This window comes from Syzygium oleosum, unplaced genomic scaffold, assembly GCF_021117445.2.
Source record: "Syzygium oleosum isolate NSW1041296 unplaced genomic scaffold, Sole_v2.1 Sole_v2.12, whole genome shotgun sequence".
Taxonomy (NCBI): Eukaryota; Viridiplantae; Streptophyta; class Magnoliopsida; order Myrtales; family Myrtaceae; genus Syzygium; species Syzygium oleosum.
Window position 1 is genome coordinate 9,353,009 of NW_026607496.1, and position 17,662 is coordinate 9,370,670.

The 17,662-nt window shown below is 42.5% G+C and overlaps 2 protein-coding genes across 2 annotated transcripts; both read left to right on the plus strand.

Annotated features, from left to right (window-relative positions):
• The first annotated feature begins 737 nt into the window (after positions 1-737).
• On the plus strand, positions 738-5,093 carry LOC130139436 (uncharacterized). The gene is made up of 2 exons (XM_056316391.1): positions 738-1,664; positions 3,740-5,093. Exon 2 carries the CDS (start codon positions 3,768-3,770, stop codon positions 5,091-5,093), a length of 1,326 nt encoding a protein of 441 aa, XP_056172366.1. The 5' UTR covers positions 738-1,664; positions 3,740-3,767.
• A 3,915-nt stretch (positions 5,094-9,008) lies between these two features.
• Positions 9,009-15,303, plus strand: LOC115667624 (phenylalanine ammonia-lyase-like). The gene is made up of 3 exons (XM_056316347.1): positions 9,009-9,268; positions 10,892-12,211; positions 15,117-15,303. Exons 1-3 carry the CDS (start codon positions 9,009-9,011, stop codon positions 15,301-15,303), a joined length of 1,767 nt encoding a protein of 588 aa, XP_056172322.1.
• Positions 15,304-17,662: the final 2,359 nt, after the last annotated feature.

Consider the following 17,662-nt stretch of genomic DNA (forward strand, 5'->3'; position numbering starts at 1 on the left):
AAACTTGTCATGAAAATGCAATCGAGTCCTAAAATTTGTCACAATGTAATCGAGTCCCAAAACTTTTAAAAAATGCAAACAATGGAAGGACGTGATTATAATAAAGTATTACAAACCTTGTTGACACCTAAATTTTGGCGATCTATTTAGGTACATATTGCATAGGAAAATTAGGAGTCGGTCCCGACACCTAGCAAAAATATTCGTTAAATTGCATATAGATATTAGGAGCATTTCATTTATAGGCCCATATAGTTCGCATATCTATCGGACCGACGGCAGATGGACTCGAGCGAATGGTTCTGAGCTTAATTGAATTGATTGAACCAAGCCCATGGCTGAAAATTGCCTCGCGCTTCGCACATGTTGGCCAAATTACACGTGTAAAATACACGTGGAGTGCTCAATTTAGAAAAATCAACTAAGCTACTAAGTTACCAAAACTTTGGAAGCTTAAGCAATCACCAAGCTTGTGTGCGAGAGATGGGAATATTATTTTGATCATGAGCATATATTGGTGTATACACTTCGGCTAACAAAGAGGAAATATCGAAAGAAACAAAAGGAAAAGAATAAAGAAGCGGTGGATCTTGAGGAAAGTGGACTAGGGAAGAATCGGTTAATATCAATGAGAATATTTGATTGAAGGAAAATATCCAGCAAGGAGTCGGTGAGCAGAGATTATAAATTGAGGTATTTTACACAGAAGAAGGGGGGGGGGGGGGGGCAGAGACTTGACATGCGAGGATCACCATTGAGAGAGAAAAAAATCGTGAGTAGCGAAGGGAGACAATTGAATACACGGTCATGATTCTGGGGAAAGCCGAGAGAAAAGAGAAGGCGTGAAGAAGAGAAAAGGAGTCTCTCGACCAAACCTTGGCCGAGATCCCCACACAGCCAGACCTGTGGCCGTGCCGCTCGACTCAACGCCATACTGTCCTCCTCCGTGGCGTCCAACCTCTCGGCTGCGCCACGTTTGCTGCTCCGCTACCGCGACACCTGCTATTTCCACTGCGAGCCAAAAGCCCCCGTGACGAGCTGCTCCAATATCGAGTCCGCTGCTGCTCTTCTAGCGTCCATCCATTATACCAACGAGCTCCAGTCCACGACGATTCTTCCGGCGATCCAACGCACAAAGGCGAGGCCTCGGTATCGAATCTGCGGTTTTTCCGGATCCATCCACTGCTCGCTAGTGTCTTCGCTTGTTCTCTGCCTTTTATTCACATCATATTGACTCAGTCAAACTTCCATCCGTCGTTTGCGAGGAGTCAAGCAGTAGCCAATAGAGCAATAATTAAACAAAGAAGTGTTTCAGTGGAGAAAGAAGCAAAAGAATTCATCCTTTTCTCTCCCTGTCAGAGACGATTTTTGTTTACAGGTTCACAAGAGGACAAAACCGAGTGCAATTGGTGGAGAGTGAGTTCGTTGCTGAAGGAGACAACATCATGCTCTTGGGATCCTCTGTTCTCCGGAAACAAATAACATAAAGGAACGACAAACGTGTGGAGTCAAGCTTCGTCCCCGCGCTCTCGCCACGGGTTCTCCTCACTCTACTGTTTTGCCACCTCTTGCCAATCACGCGAGTCACCACGAGCTCTTCGCGGCTAACTTCATCCGCGCCACCATCCGCCGGTCCAAACTCGGAAAGAAAATATTCAAATTAGGTAAAGATCTCATTTAATTTGATTTTCGAGTATATTGCTTCTTTGTTTGAAATATTACAATTTTGTGTGAATCTTTGAATGCTATGATCGTATCCATTATGTCCCCGAATAATCTTTAAATTAGGAATTATTTCCTAATTTCACAACGTGCATATGATCGACAGTCCGATTTCATGCCCGAAATATGACTCGCAATCGCACGGAAAATCATCAATCCGATGTCCCGCCCAAGATATGATTCGCGATTGTGTGAAAAATTGGCCAATCCGATCCTCATGCCCGGGATACGATTTGTCAATCTACTGTTTCTAAATTTAAATGGATGTCGGTAATATTTTGTGATATGGTGTCGTTTGACTTTTTTTTTTAAATAAAGAAAATCCAAAAATATGTCAGTTAAGATTTCAATTAGAAGTTTTCCATGTTTAGGGAACCCTAAATGTATCTAGAAGATAGGATAATTATTTAATTTGAATTAGGGCTTGAGATGATTTATTTCCTAGTTTAAATTAGGTGTTATTCTAATCCTAATAGATTATTTAGGTTATTTTAAGATTCCAAATTTCCTTGAAAATCCCAAAAAGAATGAGTTACTTTAGGATAGATTGCATTCTCAACTTGAGCAACTTTTAATTTCGAATTTTAATAATAAAAATATCAAAAAAAAAGAAGTTGTTAAATTGCATGTTGTTTTAGGCATCTTTTAATTTCGAATTTCATTGGAAAAATACCAAAAATAAATCATTTGTCCGTCATTAGAATTAGGTCACGTCGTCGCATGACATACAATTCGCATGCTAGGTTACATTAATCGCATGTCATTTTTGCACGTCATTGCATATAGGTTAGTTTGCATTTTAATAAAGCGCAAACCCTAAAGAACACCTCGAGTGCCTTGCTTTGTTAATTAGAAATCATATTAGGATTGTCTGTATGATTTTCTACTAACAATGCAGATGCTTGCGTTGCATTAAGGTATGTCATTCTCCTAATCTTGCAATCTATTTGTTGCTTTCTTGGGTGTTAAATTGGTGATTTGTGCACCCGCATGAACACCTCACATGTTAGTGATTAGGTAATAAAATGGATCTAGACTGCTTGCATAAATATTTTTGAAAAGAAAAGGTATCGAAAGGGCGTTAGACTAGATCTAGCGTAACCAAGTCTCCGAGCTTAGAATCTCTGGTTCGTAGGAATAAAACATATCTCCCTATGTTTTATTTAGGTTTCTAATCGACCTACCACAAATAAATTAGTGGCGACTCCAAGCATGAAAACTTTTGCATGTTAAAAAACTTAAACCCTAAGTTGCGAATTGGTAGGGCTTGGGAGGGCCCGAGTTAGGCTTAGTCTTAATAATCCATTAGCCTGAGAAATTTTAGGTCGCGACAGCTTGGCGACTCCACTGGGTATTTGAGTTAAAACTCTTAGTGGACTTAGGCCGAATTTTCTCTTTTTGAAAAAAAATATATTTTTGTTTGGCAGCGAGGATTCCAGGTACGTCCCTAACATTTAAGGTGTTAAATGTTTTTGCAGAATGGGAGTTATAAGGGGTGGAGTGTTTGTTAACCATGAAGGGAGGTGTTGAGATTGGATGTTTTAATTTTGATATTGAAGCGCTGTTTGCATATGATCTGTTGTGCATGCCTGTGCATTTTCACTACACTCTAGCACACACAACCTGTCGCCGGACCTGGGCCGCATAGGATCACCTAGGATGGTATTGAGATGGATACCACTCCGACCGTTCGCCCGTGGTACGAGTTGCCCATCTCAATTCCGATATTTCTTTCTTGATGTCAAAGAGATTACCACCCCGGTCTGCATGCCCGCGACATGGGTCGGCTCTTTGATGATGCCGGAGTCACGAGGACCCGACTTAGTCCGTATGCCCGCGGCTAGTCCGATCATTCTCGTGGTTCCACTTTGTTAAGCCTTCTAGAGTAGAAATCGAGCCACGTAGCATGCGTATGTCTATGTGATTGCCACCTGGTTATTGGTAAAGTAAGTCCTTTGAACTTTTCCTCCGCAATTTATTTACTTTATCGTATTGTTTTGTCGGTCCATGACATTAGGTTGATCGCAAGTCTTGGTCAATATACAATGGGAAATTCCGACATTCGACTTATTCTCCCTCCCAAGAAGGAACTCAACGTGTGGTGGGACAAGCTAGACCGAGCTAGTCGTGAGTTTGTGGAATCAACAATTGGCCGACTCCTCCCTCTGTTGCGTATCAACATTCATGGCGGCCTCATTCAAGCACTTGCCCATTGTTGGTGTCCAGAGACGACTACTTTCATCTTCGGTAAGCATGAGCTCACTCCGACCTTGGAAGAATATAGCATTGCCATTGGAAAACCTTTGGAATCAGAATTAATTAGTCCACCTATCGGAATAAATCTTGTCTCGATTTTATCTGATTTTCTGAGAATCAAGGAAGAAAAGATAAGAAAAATTTTGAAAGGTCACCGCAATACTTGCCCATTTTCATTTCTTGATGAATGTTTTCAAAATGGCACTTCATTTCAAATTAGAAGGATTTTCCTATTAGCTTTCTTTGGGTTTATACTTTTCCCTCGCTGTAAGAATGCTATTAATCCTTTGATTGCTAAGTTAGTGGGGCAAGTGTGTGGGGGAATGAACTTTGTTAATGCCCTCCTGGCAGAAACTTTTCTTTCCCTTTCTCGATTTAAAGAAAATGGTGACAAAATTTTTCATGCTTCTCCTGAGCTTTTGCAAATTTGGTTCTTATCTCACTTAAAAGGGTTTGGTGGTTTAATGATTATACGTGAAGTTAGCAACTCTGATCACCCTATCATGAGATTTGAGAATAAACAAAAACATGCACCGGATTATCATTATTCCAATTGGCTGGCTTTCTTTAAAAATTCAAAGTCCAAATGTTTCCTATGGCATGCTAAATGGTTCCAAGTTCGTGAGGCTAGACTCACATGTGGATGTGTTGGCCCAATTCCTTTACTGGGATTCACTGGGGCAATGGAATATTACCCGACCAGGGTGACTCACCAGTATCAATTGGTGCAAGAGCTTCCCCCAGCTTTGAAGCAGGATGATTCAATTCGGGTCGACTTCACCAACGGAGACCTCGACCATGAGGATAACATTTCTTTAATCAAGTCGCTGTGGGATATGTGCCATCCACAAATGCTCATATGGCCCGAAAAAGAATTAGCGGGTAAAGAAAGAAAGTATTATGCTACAGCCGAATATATTCGACGACACAAGATTCCATACAACTTACTCCCAAAGATACCAAGGGTGCTTGAGAAGATCACCAACCGTGCTGAGAAAAGATGTCTCAAGAGAAAAGCTGAGAAGTTACAAGAGCAAGTTACACACTTGACCAAGGAGAATAAGCGATTACGTTTGGAAATCTCATCCCAGTTGTATATTGATCAAGCCAAATGATTAGGAAGTTGGGTCATTGTTTTAGCATATTTGTTTAGGGGATTTCAAGTTGTTGCTTTCATAGTTTTTGTTCAAGAATCCATTATGAATGAAGTTTTTTTTATAAATCAAAGCGAGTAAGCTACTAATTTACCAAAACTTTGGAAGCTTAAGCAATCACCTAGCTTGTGTGCGAGAGATGGGATTATTATTTTGATCATGAGCATATATTGGTGTATACACTTCGGCCAACAAAGAGGAAATATCGAAAGAAACAAAAGGAAAAGAATAAAGAAGCGGTGGATCTTGAGGAAAGTGGACTAGGGAAGAATCGGTTAATATCAATGAGAATATTTGATTGAAGGAAAATATCCAGCAAGGAGTCGGTGAGCAGAGATTATAAATTGAGGTATTTTACACAGAAGAAGGGGGGGGGGGGGGGGGGCAGAGACTTGACATGCGAGGATCACCATTGAGAGAGAAAAAAATCGTGAGTAGTGAAGGGAGACAATTGAATACACGGTCATGATTCTGGGAAAAGCCGAGAGAAAAGAGAAGGCGTGAAGAAGAGAAAAGGAGTCTCTCGACCAAACCTTGGCCGAGATCCCCACACAGCCAGACCTGTGGCCGTGCCGCTCGACTCAACGCCATACTGTCCTCCTCCGTGGCGTCCAACCTCTCGGCTGCGCCACGTTTGCTGCTCCGCTACCGCGACACCTGCTATTTCCACTGCGAGCCAAAAGCCCCCGTGACGAGCTGCTCCAATATCGAGTCCGCTGCTGCTCTTCTAGCGTCCATCCATTATACCAACGAGCTCCAGTCCACGACGATTCTTCCGGCGATCCAACGCACAAAGGCGAGGCCTCGGTATCGCATCTGCGTTTTTTCCGGATCCATCCACTGCTCGCTAGTGTCTTCGCTTGTTCTCTGCCTTTTATTCACATCATATTGACTCAGTCAAACTTCCATCCGTCGTTTGCGAGGAGTCAAGCAGTAGCCAATAGAGCAATAATTAAACAAAGAAGTGTTTCAGCGGAGAAAGAAGCAAAAGAATTCATCCTTTTCTCTCCCTGTCAGAGACGATTTTTGTTTACAGGTTCACAAGAGGACAAAACCGAGTGCAATTGGTGGAGAGTGAGTTCGCTGCTGAAGGAGACAACATCATGCTCTTGGGATCCTCTGTTCTCCGGAAACAAATAACATAAAGGAACGACAAACGTGTGGAGTCAAGCTTCGTCCCCGCGCTCTCGCCACGGGTTCTCCTCACTCTACTGTTTTGCCACCTCTTGCCAATCACGCGAGTCACCACGAGCTCTTCGCGGCTAACTTCATCCGCGCCACCATCCGCCGGTCCAAACTCGGAAAGAAAATATTCAAATTAGGTAAAGATCTCATTTAATTTGATTTTCAAGTATATTGCTTCTTTGTTTGAAATATTACAATTTTGTGTGAATCTTTGAGTGATATTATCGTATCCATTACGTCCCCGAATATCCTTTAAATTAGGAATTATTTCCTAATTTCACAACGTGCATATGATCGACAGCCCGATTTCATGCCCGAAATATGACTCGCGATCGCACGGAAAATCGTCAATCCGATCTCCCGCCCGAGATATGATTCGCGATTGCGTGAAAAATTGGCCAATCCGATCCTCATGCCCGGGATATGATTTGTCAATCTATTGTTTCTAAATTTAAATGGATGTGGTTAATATTTTGTGATATGGTTTTTTTTTTTAAATAAAGAAAATCCAAATATATGTTACTTAGATTTAAATTAGGAGTTTTGCATGTTTAGGAAATCCTAAATGTATCTAGAAGATAGGATAATTATTTAATTTAAATTAGGACTTGAGATGATTTATTTCCTAGTTTAAATTAGGTGTTATTCTAATCCTAATAGATTATTTAGGTTATTTTAAGATTCCGAATTTCCATGAAAATCCCAAAAAGAATGAGTTCCTTTAGGATAGATTAGGATAGATTGCATTCTCAACTTGAGCAACTTTTAATTTCGAATTTTAATAATAAAAATATCAAAAAAAAAGTTGTTAAATTGCATGTTGTTTTAGGCATCTTTTAATTTCGAATTTCATTGGAAAAATACCAAAAATAAATCATTTGTCCGTCATTAGAATTAGGTCACGTCGTCGCATGACATACAATTCGCATGCTAGGTTACATTAATCGCATGTCATTTTTGCACGTCATTGCATATAGGTTAGTTTGCATTTTAATAAAGCGCAAACCCTAAAGAACACCTCGAGTGCTTTGCTTTGTTAATTAGAAATCATATTAGGATTGTCTGTATGATTTTCTACTAACAATGCAGATGCTTGCGTTGCATTAAGGTATGTCATTCTCCTAATCTTGCAATCTATTTGTTGCTTTCTTGGGTGTTAAATTGGTGATTTGTGCACCCGCATGAACACCTCACATGTTAGTGATTAGGTAATAAAATGGATCTAGACTGCTTGCATAAATATTTTTGAAAAGAAAAGGTACCGAAAGGGCGTTAGACTAGATCTAGCGTAACCAAGTCTCCGAGCTTAGAATCTCTGGTTCGTAGGAATAAAACATATCTCCCTATGTTTTATTTAGGTTTCTAATCGACCTACCACAAATAGATTAGTGGCGACTCCAAGCATGAAAACTTTTGCATGTTAAAAAACTTAAACCCTAAGTTGCGAATTGGTAGGGCTTGGGAGGGCCCGAGTTAGGCTTAATCTTAATAATCCATTAGCCTGAGAAATTTTAGGTCGCGACAAACCTACAAATTCATTTGCATTTCACTGGAGTCAACGGACATTATGTGAGTTTGTACTCCAATTTGATGATTTATCTGGACGCTTTTTCTGTTATGCAGATTGACAAACTAGCAAGAAAAAACAAATTGGTCTTACCATAAGAGGAGAGACAAGATACAAAACCAAGAACATCCGAACGAGAAGTATATGTAATAATTTAATGAGCTTAAATAGAACTGAAATTGTGAACTCTTTTAAATTGTTATGCGGTGGTGTTCTGATTGATACGGAGAATCTCTTGAATATATCTTTAACGATATAAATGCTGACTTTGCCTTCAAAATTGAAGTATTTAAACAGCAAAATTGACAAGGTCGGGTGATGCGTAAAAAAAATTCAGTAACTGCTCGAAAAGTATCGCACGAAAATCAATGTTCGATTATCAGAAAAACTCTTCATAGTAAGCACGAAAAAGACCGAGCAAACCTGCTAGCCACACGTGGAAAGTGCACATTCTCTCGACCAATCAACAAGAGTAGGAAAAAACAGTGTATGGATATAGTGAGCTTTCCTAGGTACTTCTTGACAGCCCAGGGTGCATGTTTCTTTAGCACTCTAATCCAAGAGCAGATAAGGTTGAAGCTCGTCCTTCTCTACTCGCACGACGAGTGTCGGCAGTTGACACTCATGCATTTGCACAGATGGCTTCTGATGTCTGAACCATGCAAGGCTTTGCTTTTCCTCTCCAGATTACCTCTGAGCAACAGATAACTCGATCGGGAGCCACGCTGCCCAGTCTCAACCGTCGGATCGCCACCCATCTACGGCGAAGACCAACCCTCGACCAACCCCCAAGTCTTACCTACCCACGGGAAAAATCGAAACGCACACGCTCATCCCAAGCAAATTTTGGTCAAGGGCCTCATTTATTTAAACTCAATTGCCGCCTCTCATGGAATCCACGCATCCTCGAAACCAAACTCGAAGTGTTGCGTCTCCCTCTTTCTCACTAACATCTTCTCATCGTTTCTCAGAATACCCGTTTCCTCAACCTCTTTCCCTAGTAACCAATGGAAGCTCATCTTGCCGAGACCAACGGTGTCTCCGGCTTCTGCCTCAGCGACCTGCTGAACTGGGGGTCGGTGGCCAGGTCGCTGAGCGGCAGCCACCTGGACGAGGTTCGGCACATGGTGGAGGAGTTCCGAAAGCTGGTGGTGCAGCTTGGCGGCGAGACGCTGACGGTAGCGCAGGTGGCGGCGGTCGCAGCCGCCAGGGGCTCGAGGGTGGTGCTGGATGAGTCGGCCCGGGCCGGCATGGAGGCGAGCAGCAACTGGGTGAGGGAGAGCATGGAGAAAGGGACAGACAGTTACGGCATCATGACCGGGTTCGGGGCGTCCTCGCACCGGAGGACCAACCAGGGTGCGGCCCTCCAGAAGGAGCTCATTAGGTAATTTTCGTAATTTTTTGTCATTAGTTAATGGTTCTTTTGGGGTGAACTCACTTGAGTTCGGATGATGGAGGGTGCGAACACCCGTTGACTCGGTCGAGTTAAGCGAGTTGAAGTGAATGGGATCGGTGCTCGTGCATGCATGGCAGTTTGGCACGTAATGATGATTCAGATGTGTGGTAGACAATTAACTCATGCAAACTTATTACATGGACTTAAATCGTGATCCAGTGAAGTGAGCATGTATACGGTATATAATTGTTTATCAGGAGGAAAGAACACTCTTTTCATGAAAAAAGAAGCAAAAGAGCAGATGACATTCGTGTAAAATTCATATAATTTGATGATTCACCTGTATTTGGCCCAAACCAAATGGGTAAATGCAAGAACCTGTCCTGTGTATAAATTTTAAACATTCTCCTTCGGATCTTATCTGTTCAATTACCTAAATTGCCTTGATACATCAATTGCTTACTCGAAACGGGTCTGTCCCATTTCTTAAAATCAAGCAGAAAATTATCCAAAAAGTCCAAAATTTATTACGTTTTTGCCAATTCATTTCTAAACTTTTTAATTATTTCAATTGAGTTTTAAACATTTTCACGTTTTGCCAATTAAACCCATCCTGCCAATTTTGGCTAAAAATCACTGACGTGGACATCGGCTGTCTTACGTGGCACGACCGGCATTGACGTGGACACTTTTTAATAATATTTAAAAAAAAATTCTTTCTTCTCTTTTGCTTCTTTACCTTCTTACTTTTTTTCCTTTTTTCTTCTTTTCTTTTTTTATCTTTTTTCTCTTTCCCCCTCCGTCGGGCATCACTGCACCTTGTCGATGGCCGACGACCTCTGCTAGCCACAAGCGAGGGCAGCCCTTCGCTAGATCGAGCAAGGGTTTGCCCTCACTAGCGCAGGGGAGGGCAAGCCTAGCCTAAGGGCGGCCCTCACCTGAGACCGATGACCTCCATCAGCCATTGATGAGGCCGGACAATGGCCAGAGTCGGATTAGAAGAAAAGAAAAAATTAATAAAAACATTCGAAAATAATTAAAATATTATTAAAAATTGTTCACGTCAATGTCGACCATGCCACGTAGGACAGCCGGTGTCTACGTCAGCAATTTTGGCCAAAATTGGCCGGATAGACTCAATTGGCAAAATATGAAAAGGTTTAGGATTCAATGGCACAATTAAAAAGTTTATGACTGAATTGACAAAAGTTCAATAGATTTATGACTCTTTGGACAATTTTTCCTTAAATCAAGTGACTCATATGGCACTCTACTATTGAAATCATTATAGCTTTTAATTAATCAAATAAAAATAACCTGGCAAGTTTAGTGATTTCATATAATTGCTCACCTCACAATGCTGTTTTAGAAGTTGAGCTATGTAAAAATAGGAAAAAAATATGGATAGCCATCATTTTAGAGGGAGTAGTCACTAAAATGAGTTCGCACCCGTTTGGTGTTCATTACACGATGAAGACTATTAGAAGTGTCGAGGGCAAACCTCCTTCTTCAAGGCTAATCTATGTTTGACAATAATAGTTTCTTGTTTGTTCAAGCCCATAATCTAAGAAATATTTTCCTCACGTGTTCCATTCTACCTTTTTTAACCAGATTCTTGAATGCCGGCATCTTCGGCAAGGGGGCTGAATCGTGCCATATGCTGCCTCGCTCGGCCACGAGGGCTGCGATGCTGGTGAGGATCAACACCCTACTCCAGGGCTACTCCGGCATTCGGTTTGACATCCTGGAAGCAATCGCCAAGCTCCTCAATGCGAGCATCACTCCCTGCTTGCCACTGCGTGGGTCCATCACGGCCTCAGGAGATCTTGTCCCGCTCTCCTACATCACAGGGGTCCTGACCGGGAGACCGAATGCCGAGGCTGTGGGACCCGATGGAGAGCTGCTTGATGCCAAGGAAGCCCTCCGCCTTGCCAGCATAACATCGGGCTTCTTTCAGCTGCAGCCAAAGGAGGACCTCGCACTTGTCAACAGCACTGCAGTTGGGTCGGGGCTGGCTGCGATGGTCCTCTTTGATACCAACATTCTTGCTGTTCTCTCGGAGATCTTATCGGCAATCTTTGCGGAGGTGATGCAGGGCAAGCCCGAATTCACCAATCATTTGACGCATAAATTGAAGCACCATCCCGGTCAGATCGAATCTGCGGCTATCATGGAACACATTTTGGATGGAAGCGCCTATGTCAAAGCAGCGAAGAAGCTGCCCGAGCTTGATTCCTTGCAAAAGCCAAAGCAAGAGAGGTACGCTCTGAGGACTTCACCGCAGTGGCTTGGCCCACTGATCGAAGTGATTCGATACTCAACCAAATCGATAGAAAGAGAGATCAACTCAGTCAACGACAACCCCCTGATCGACGTCTCAAGGAACAAGGCCTTGCACGGCGGCAACTTCCAGGGGACACCGATTGGCGTCGCCATGGATAACACTCGCTTGGCCACCGCGTCTATGGGGAAGCTCATGTTCGCACAGTTCTCCGAGCTTGTCAACGACTTCTACAACAATGGCTTGCCTTGCAATCTGGCCACTGCTATGGCGTCCTACTGCTCTGAGCCGCAATTCCTGGCAAATCCAGTCATCAATCACGTGGAGAGTGCAGAGCAACACAACCAGGACGTGAACTCCCTTGGCCTGATCGCCTCAAGGAAGACGGCCGAGGCAGTCAAGATCCTGCAGCTCATGTCGAGTACCTTCTTGGTGGCGCTCTGCCAGGCAGTTGACCTGAGGCATCTTGAGGAAAATCTGAAGAGCACAGTGAAGAGCACGGTGGGCCAAGTGGCCAAGAGGACCCTCACCACCGGCTCGAACGGGGAGCTCCACCCATCGAGGTTCTGCGAGAAGGACCTGCTCAAAGTGGTGGATTGGGAGAATGTCTTTGCCTATGTGGATGACCCCTGCAGCGCAACCTACCCACTGTCGCGACCTCCCTAAACCGGCCCCGCCGCCTAAGGGGTTAGGCTAATGGATTACTAAGTTAAACCTAGCTCGAGCTCTCCCAAGCTCATATCAATTCGCGACTTAAGTTAAAGTTATTAACATGGAAATCAATTTCACCTAGGAGTCGCCACTAATCAGTTTTTGGTGGGTCGATTAGACACCCAAGCAAAGCAGGGGAGAAATGCTTTACTTCTACGAACCAGAGATTCAATGGGTACGGGGACTTGATTACACTAATTGACCAACTAGTGCCCTTTCGGTACCTAATCTTGCTCAATTCACCACCTAACGTGTTCACACTAACTGGGAGTTTAAAAAAATTCATTCCTAACCAAGCTAAGGGAAGCAACAATCACTACATGAACCTAACATGCATAATCAACCACATGCGAGTTTAAATTAAACATGCAATTTAAAGCGTGCGAATCAAGCGAGGAGCAATCAAACATACGCTAATCACACAAAAAGGGAGAGAAAAGCAATTCTGAAGCCCAATTTCCAATTTTTGGATTTTCGAAATTTTTCTATTTTTTTTTAATTTTCGTTTTTTATTTAAAAATAATAATAATTCCCTAAATCGGCCTATGCTCGGTTTACGTGAACATGAAACAACTCAGAATATGAATATTACGAGAACCGGGCTCAAATCAACCGTTTCAAGATCGAAACTTGGTTTGGGCATTTCGTCGAGCATTTGGTGTGCATTAAAATGCCCCAAATGGCTTCCTCGAGCCATATTCGTGGCCTTCAATCTTACTCCGTGTGTAATATCAAGTGGAACCAAAGTATCAAGGTTATATTATCACATGCAAAGAACAAGATTAGCTAGAAATCACAACCTAAAACGCACGAGAACCAAGTTGGAATCGGCCTCCAATATGTGGGTTCGGGCTGCTTTTGCAAATTTGGGTTTAAACCCAGGTCAAGCAAACCTGTTGCATGCCCAGGTTTAAGCCCCGACACTCATCACGTGCAAGATCTATGGGAAACATCACTTCATCTGAGAGAATATACGTAACATCTACTTTTAAATGAAACAAACATCATGGAGAATGATCAAGCGAACACGTCGAAACAACCCCCCCCAAGAAGCATACATGCACGGTTCATAATGACTAGCCATGAATCAATGTGGGTTAGCTTGGCTTTTGACTCAAGTTGCAAGCGATCTCATGGTTCACACGGGGCTTCAAAGACCAAACCAAGTGGATCTCAGCCTAATTTGTACACCCATATAACATTCATCAAGCTCACGAAGGTAGAAAACGCATGCAAAGAGGAGTAGCAAGTCAAACATTTAGGGCTCATGAAGGAGCTCTAACACTTACAAAAATTCCAGCCTCAGAAATCAGTTCTCTGGGCTGGTTTTCTCTTGATTTTTTCATAACTAAAACATATTCAAAATTGAACAAAAATACATGTAGGATACTCACCTTGCTTCCTAGTTTCTCTTTGAAGTATCCCTTGGCCGAGGGAACCAAAAACCTGTCTTCCAAGGGCGCGGGGAACTAGGCTTCTTCAAACTGGAAAATGAGATCTGCAAAGAAGGAACTGACAACGAAGGTTTTTGTTGGTCTCCAAAACCAGAATCAACGACCTCCTTTTCTGACTAATTTGACACTAACCCAAACTAGATGTATTCTAGTTTAATTTTCAAGTCACAGGTATCCTCATATATTCCTCATGTCTCTCAAAAACTCCCACTTTCCCTCACCAGTAACCGTCTGACTTCAACACACAAGATTTATGGGTTTCTCTCTTGACCCGAGAATGGGCTGCTTTTCGAGGGGATTTTGGGTGGCTTCCCGACATCCATTTGGGGCGTGCGACCTATGGTTGGAAAGCTCTTTGAATGTAGTTCCACTCTCTAGTTGAAGGTTTTGGCTAATTTTGGCTCGAAGTTCACGAAAATCTCACTTTCCTCTCCAAAAGTCAGTCTGGAACTTTTCTGGGTTTTTCTTTTTTGAGTTGCGTCTGAGGGTGAGTTTTTGGAACGACCGTCAACCCCCTTCCTCTTGTCTCATCCCTTTATTTTTATCCCCCAAAATAACGTGCTTCAGAGATCCTATCCATCAAATCCAACCCGATTTTTAGCCCGTGATTGCCCACTTACCAAGCCTGCAAACTGAGTCTCTTCACCAACTTTCTGACTCCAAAATCATCATAATTTGCAGCTGTTGAGTGAGCAGGTTTGACTGAGATTATCACGTGTCTTCAGTAGCTTATCCCTGGCAAATTTTTGTCCATTTGCACTCCTAATGATGGTCTCACACCTCGGCCAGAGTTCACGCTGATCGGCTGGCTGAGTAGGATATGGTGGGGCCACAAATTTGGCTACTCAGCAGCCTCGAATTGAGACCAAATCGTGGACCGGTTTTTGGAAGCTAATTTAAGTGCTTTAATCCATTCATTTGGTCGGAATTTTTGATCAGTTTGAAAGTTGAAGTATATTAGTTTAAGATGATAATCAGAATTTGCAATTTTCCATGCCCAAGTTTGCAGGAAAGTCCCTCAAAATTAGCCACTTTCTTGTCCGAGAATGCCCGATTTGAGCCAATTTGGTCCTTTTGGCTTGATCTGATCAATTTTACCTTGCCCGTTTTCAATTTCAAGCTTGATTAGGGGTAAAAATGATGATTTAAGGGCTTGGGGGCAAATTTTACAAATTTTGCGATTTGGTCCCCCAACTTTTGGAAATTGTATTTTGGCCCCAACTTGCTGGTTCATTTGCAATTTGATCTCTCAGGTCTCGGTTAGCTACACTCGAATCCTTGGCCCTTGCTCTTCCGGTTTTTTTTTTTTTTTATAGAATAATTCCAAAATATTTTTGTGGAAAAACAAGCTCCAATTTTTTTGAAAATGATTTTTGGGCAAAAAATTTAGGTGTCAACACCCACTGATGGAGAAGCTCAGACAGGTCCTGGCGGAACACGCATTGTCGAACGGAGAGAGTGAGAAGAACTCGAGCACCTCAATTTTCCACAAGATCAGAGTGTTCGAGGCCGAGCTGAAGGCTGTGTTGCCAAAAGAGGATGAGAGCACCCGCTCGCGTTCGAGAGCGGGAACGTGATTCCTAGCAAGATCAAGGAGTGCCGGTCGTACCCTCTCTACAAGTTCGTGAGAGAGGAGCTAAGGACGAGTTTGCTCACTGGGGAAAGGGTAGTCTCATCGGGGGAGGAGTTCGACAAGGTCTTCCAGGCAATGTGTGAGCGCAAGACCATCGATCCCATGTTTGAGTGCCTCAGCAGGTGGAATGGAGTTCCCATTGTTGCACAGAATGTGCTCTCTGTTGTTACAGAGAATGTGCTCTCAAATGTAGAAGAACAAGAGAAGATTGATATGGAAATGCACTGTTTTACATTCTCGAAAACGAGAAGAGTACATAGCTCTTTGAAAAAAACGAAAACTGAATTGCACTAACTTAGTAACTAACAAAAACCACTACACCACTAACTAGCAACAAAATAGGAATTGAAAACGACAAACTCCTACTATCTTGTTGACTAAGTAAAACCAAAAAACAACCAGCTAACAGACCAGAACAAAAATGACCGAAAATGGTCCTTAAGACATAACCAACATACTCCTCTTTGATCTGATCAATTTTACCTTGCCCGTTTTCAATTTCAAGCTTGATTAGGGGTAAAAATGATGATTTAAGGGCTTGGGGGCAAATTTTACAAATTTTGCAATTTGGTCCCCCAACTTTTGGAAATTGTATTTTGGCCCCAACTTGCTGGTTCATTTACAATTTGATCCCTCAGGTCTCGGTTAGCTACACTCGAATCCTTGGCCCTTGCTCTTCCGGTTTTTTTTTTTTATAGAATAATTCCAAAATTTTTTTGTGGAAAAACAAGCTCCAATTTTTTTGAAAATGATTTTTGGGCAAAAAATTTAGGTGTCAACAGCTGCCCCTCTTTGAAGGGGAGCTTACGGAGGTTCCTTTCAAAGACAAGAGACACCTAAAAATTTTTTGCGGAGGGCATGGGATGGCGCAATGGCTAAAGCATGAGGAATGATTGATTTTTTTTTTTATCTATTTTTTTATTATTATTTGGATGTTTTGTTGATTTTTTATTTTTTTTGCTATTTTTTTTTTAGGGACAAAATTAAAATGACTTTTAGGGTCTAAAACCCTGTAAACGTCGGAAAATCCACCTAGGGATTAAAACCCTGTGAGCAGCTAAGATCCCGTCTAGGGACTAAAACCCTATGAACGGCAATAGGAACAACACCTTGAAGGAACGCCTAGGGACTAAAACCCTATGAACGTCAAAGATTTTGCCTAGGGACTAAAACCCTATGAACAACAAAGGACGCCATACCGTGTAAGAATGGACTTTTGGCTACATGAAGAGGTAGTGCCGTGTAAGAACGGACTTTGATCGAAAACAAAGCCATACCATGTAAGAACGGATTTGTGGCTACATGAAGAGGTTGTGCCGTGTAAGAACGGACTTTGATCGAAAACAAAGCCATACCGTGTAAGAACGGATTTTTGGCTAAATAAAGTCTCACCATATAAAGAAATAAACTCTGGGCTACGAAAGCTCGCCAGGTTGAGGAAAAAGACTCCGGGCTACGAAAGCTCGCCAGGTTGATGGGGTGCTTCGGGCTGCGAAAGCTCACCGGGCAGGGAAAAAGATAGACTCTGGGCTGCGAAAGCTCGCCAAGTCGATAAGGTGCTCCGGGCTGCGAAAGCTCACCGTGCAAGGAAAAAGACTCTGGGCTGCGAAAGCTCGCCAAGTCGATAAGGTGCTCCGGGCTGCGAAAGCTCACCGTGCAAAAATTCTGGACTGTAAATATATCAAGCAAAAAGTTTCCGAAATGGCCATTGCACATCTAACGGAATATGTTATAACAGGTGCTCTGATAGGGAAAGCATACCAGGCGAGATCGATGTTATTCGAATGTCATGAATGACACTATCAAAAGAATGCATTCACGGAGAAAGTGTTGATTGCATGAGTGAATCAAACTAAATTCAATTGTTTGGAAAACAGTCAATATCATTGAATATCACAAGATTGTCATTAGGCTTGAGGAATGTCATTAATCATCAAATTCCCTTAGGAGAAAATCTTTTGTCAAAATGATCTTAACTCGTGAAAAGGGCTTGTTAAACATGCCAAACAAGAGCTCCATAGTCGGAAAGGGCTTCTCACAACTCTCAAGAAGGCTGTTTGATCCCATCCATTAATGTGGGAAATGGTCTGATCACTCAGTATACCTCACATGACCACTGTCGAAGGTTTTGAGAATCATTCGCAATAAGTACACGTTGACCAATCTAAGAGGTCTTTTAAAGGACCGTAATATAGGTTTGGTCACGGCTTCAACAATGGATGAGTACTATCGGCTAAGGAATGCAATTATTGTGGATCAGCATCTCCGCCAGGTTTACAAGTCAAGAGACCTTAAGATGAGAT

Excerpts from the sequence above, each read along its gene's own strand:
- LOC115667624 (XM_056316347.1), top strand. The coding sequence starts at position 9,009 with ATGGTGGAGGAGTTCCGAAAGCTGGTGGTGCAGCTTGGCGGCGAGACG. Across the intron at positions 9,269-10,891 it reads CTCCAGAAGGAGCTCATTAG|ATTCTTGAATGCCGGCATCT; the intron begins GTAATTTTCGTA and ends TTTTTTAACCAG. Across the intron at positions 12,212-15,116 it reads TGCAGCGCAACCTACCCACT|GTGTCAACACCCACTGATGG; the intron begins GTCGCGACCTCC and ends CAAAAAATTTAG.
- LOC130139436 (XM_056316391.1), top strand. The coding sequence starts at position 3,768 with ATGGGAAATTCCGACATTCGACTTATTCTCCCTCCCAAGAAGGAACTC.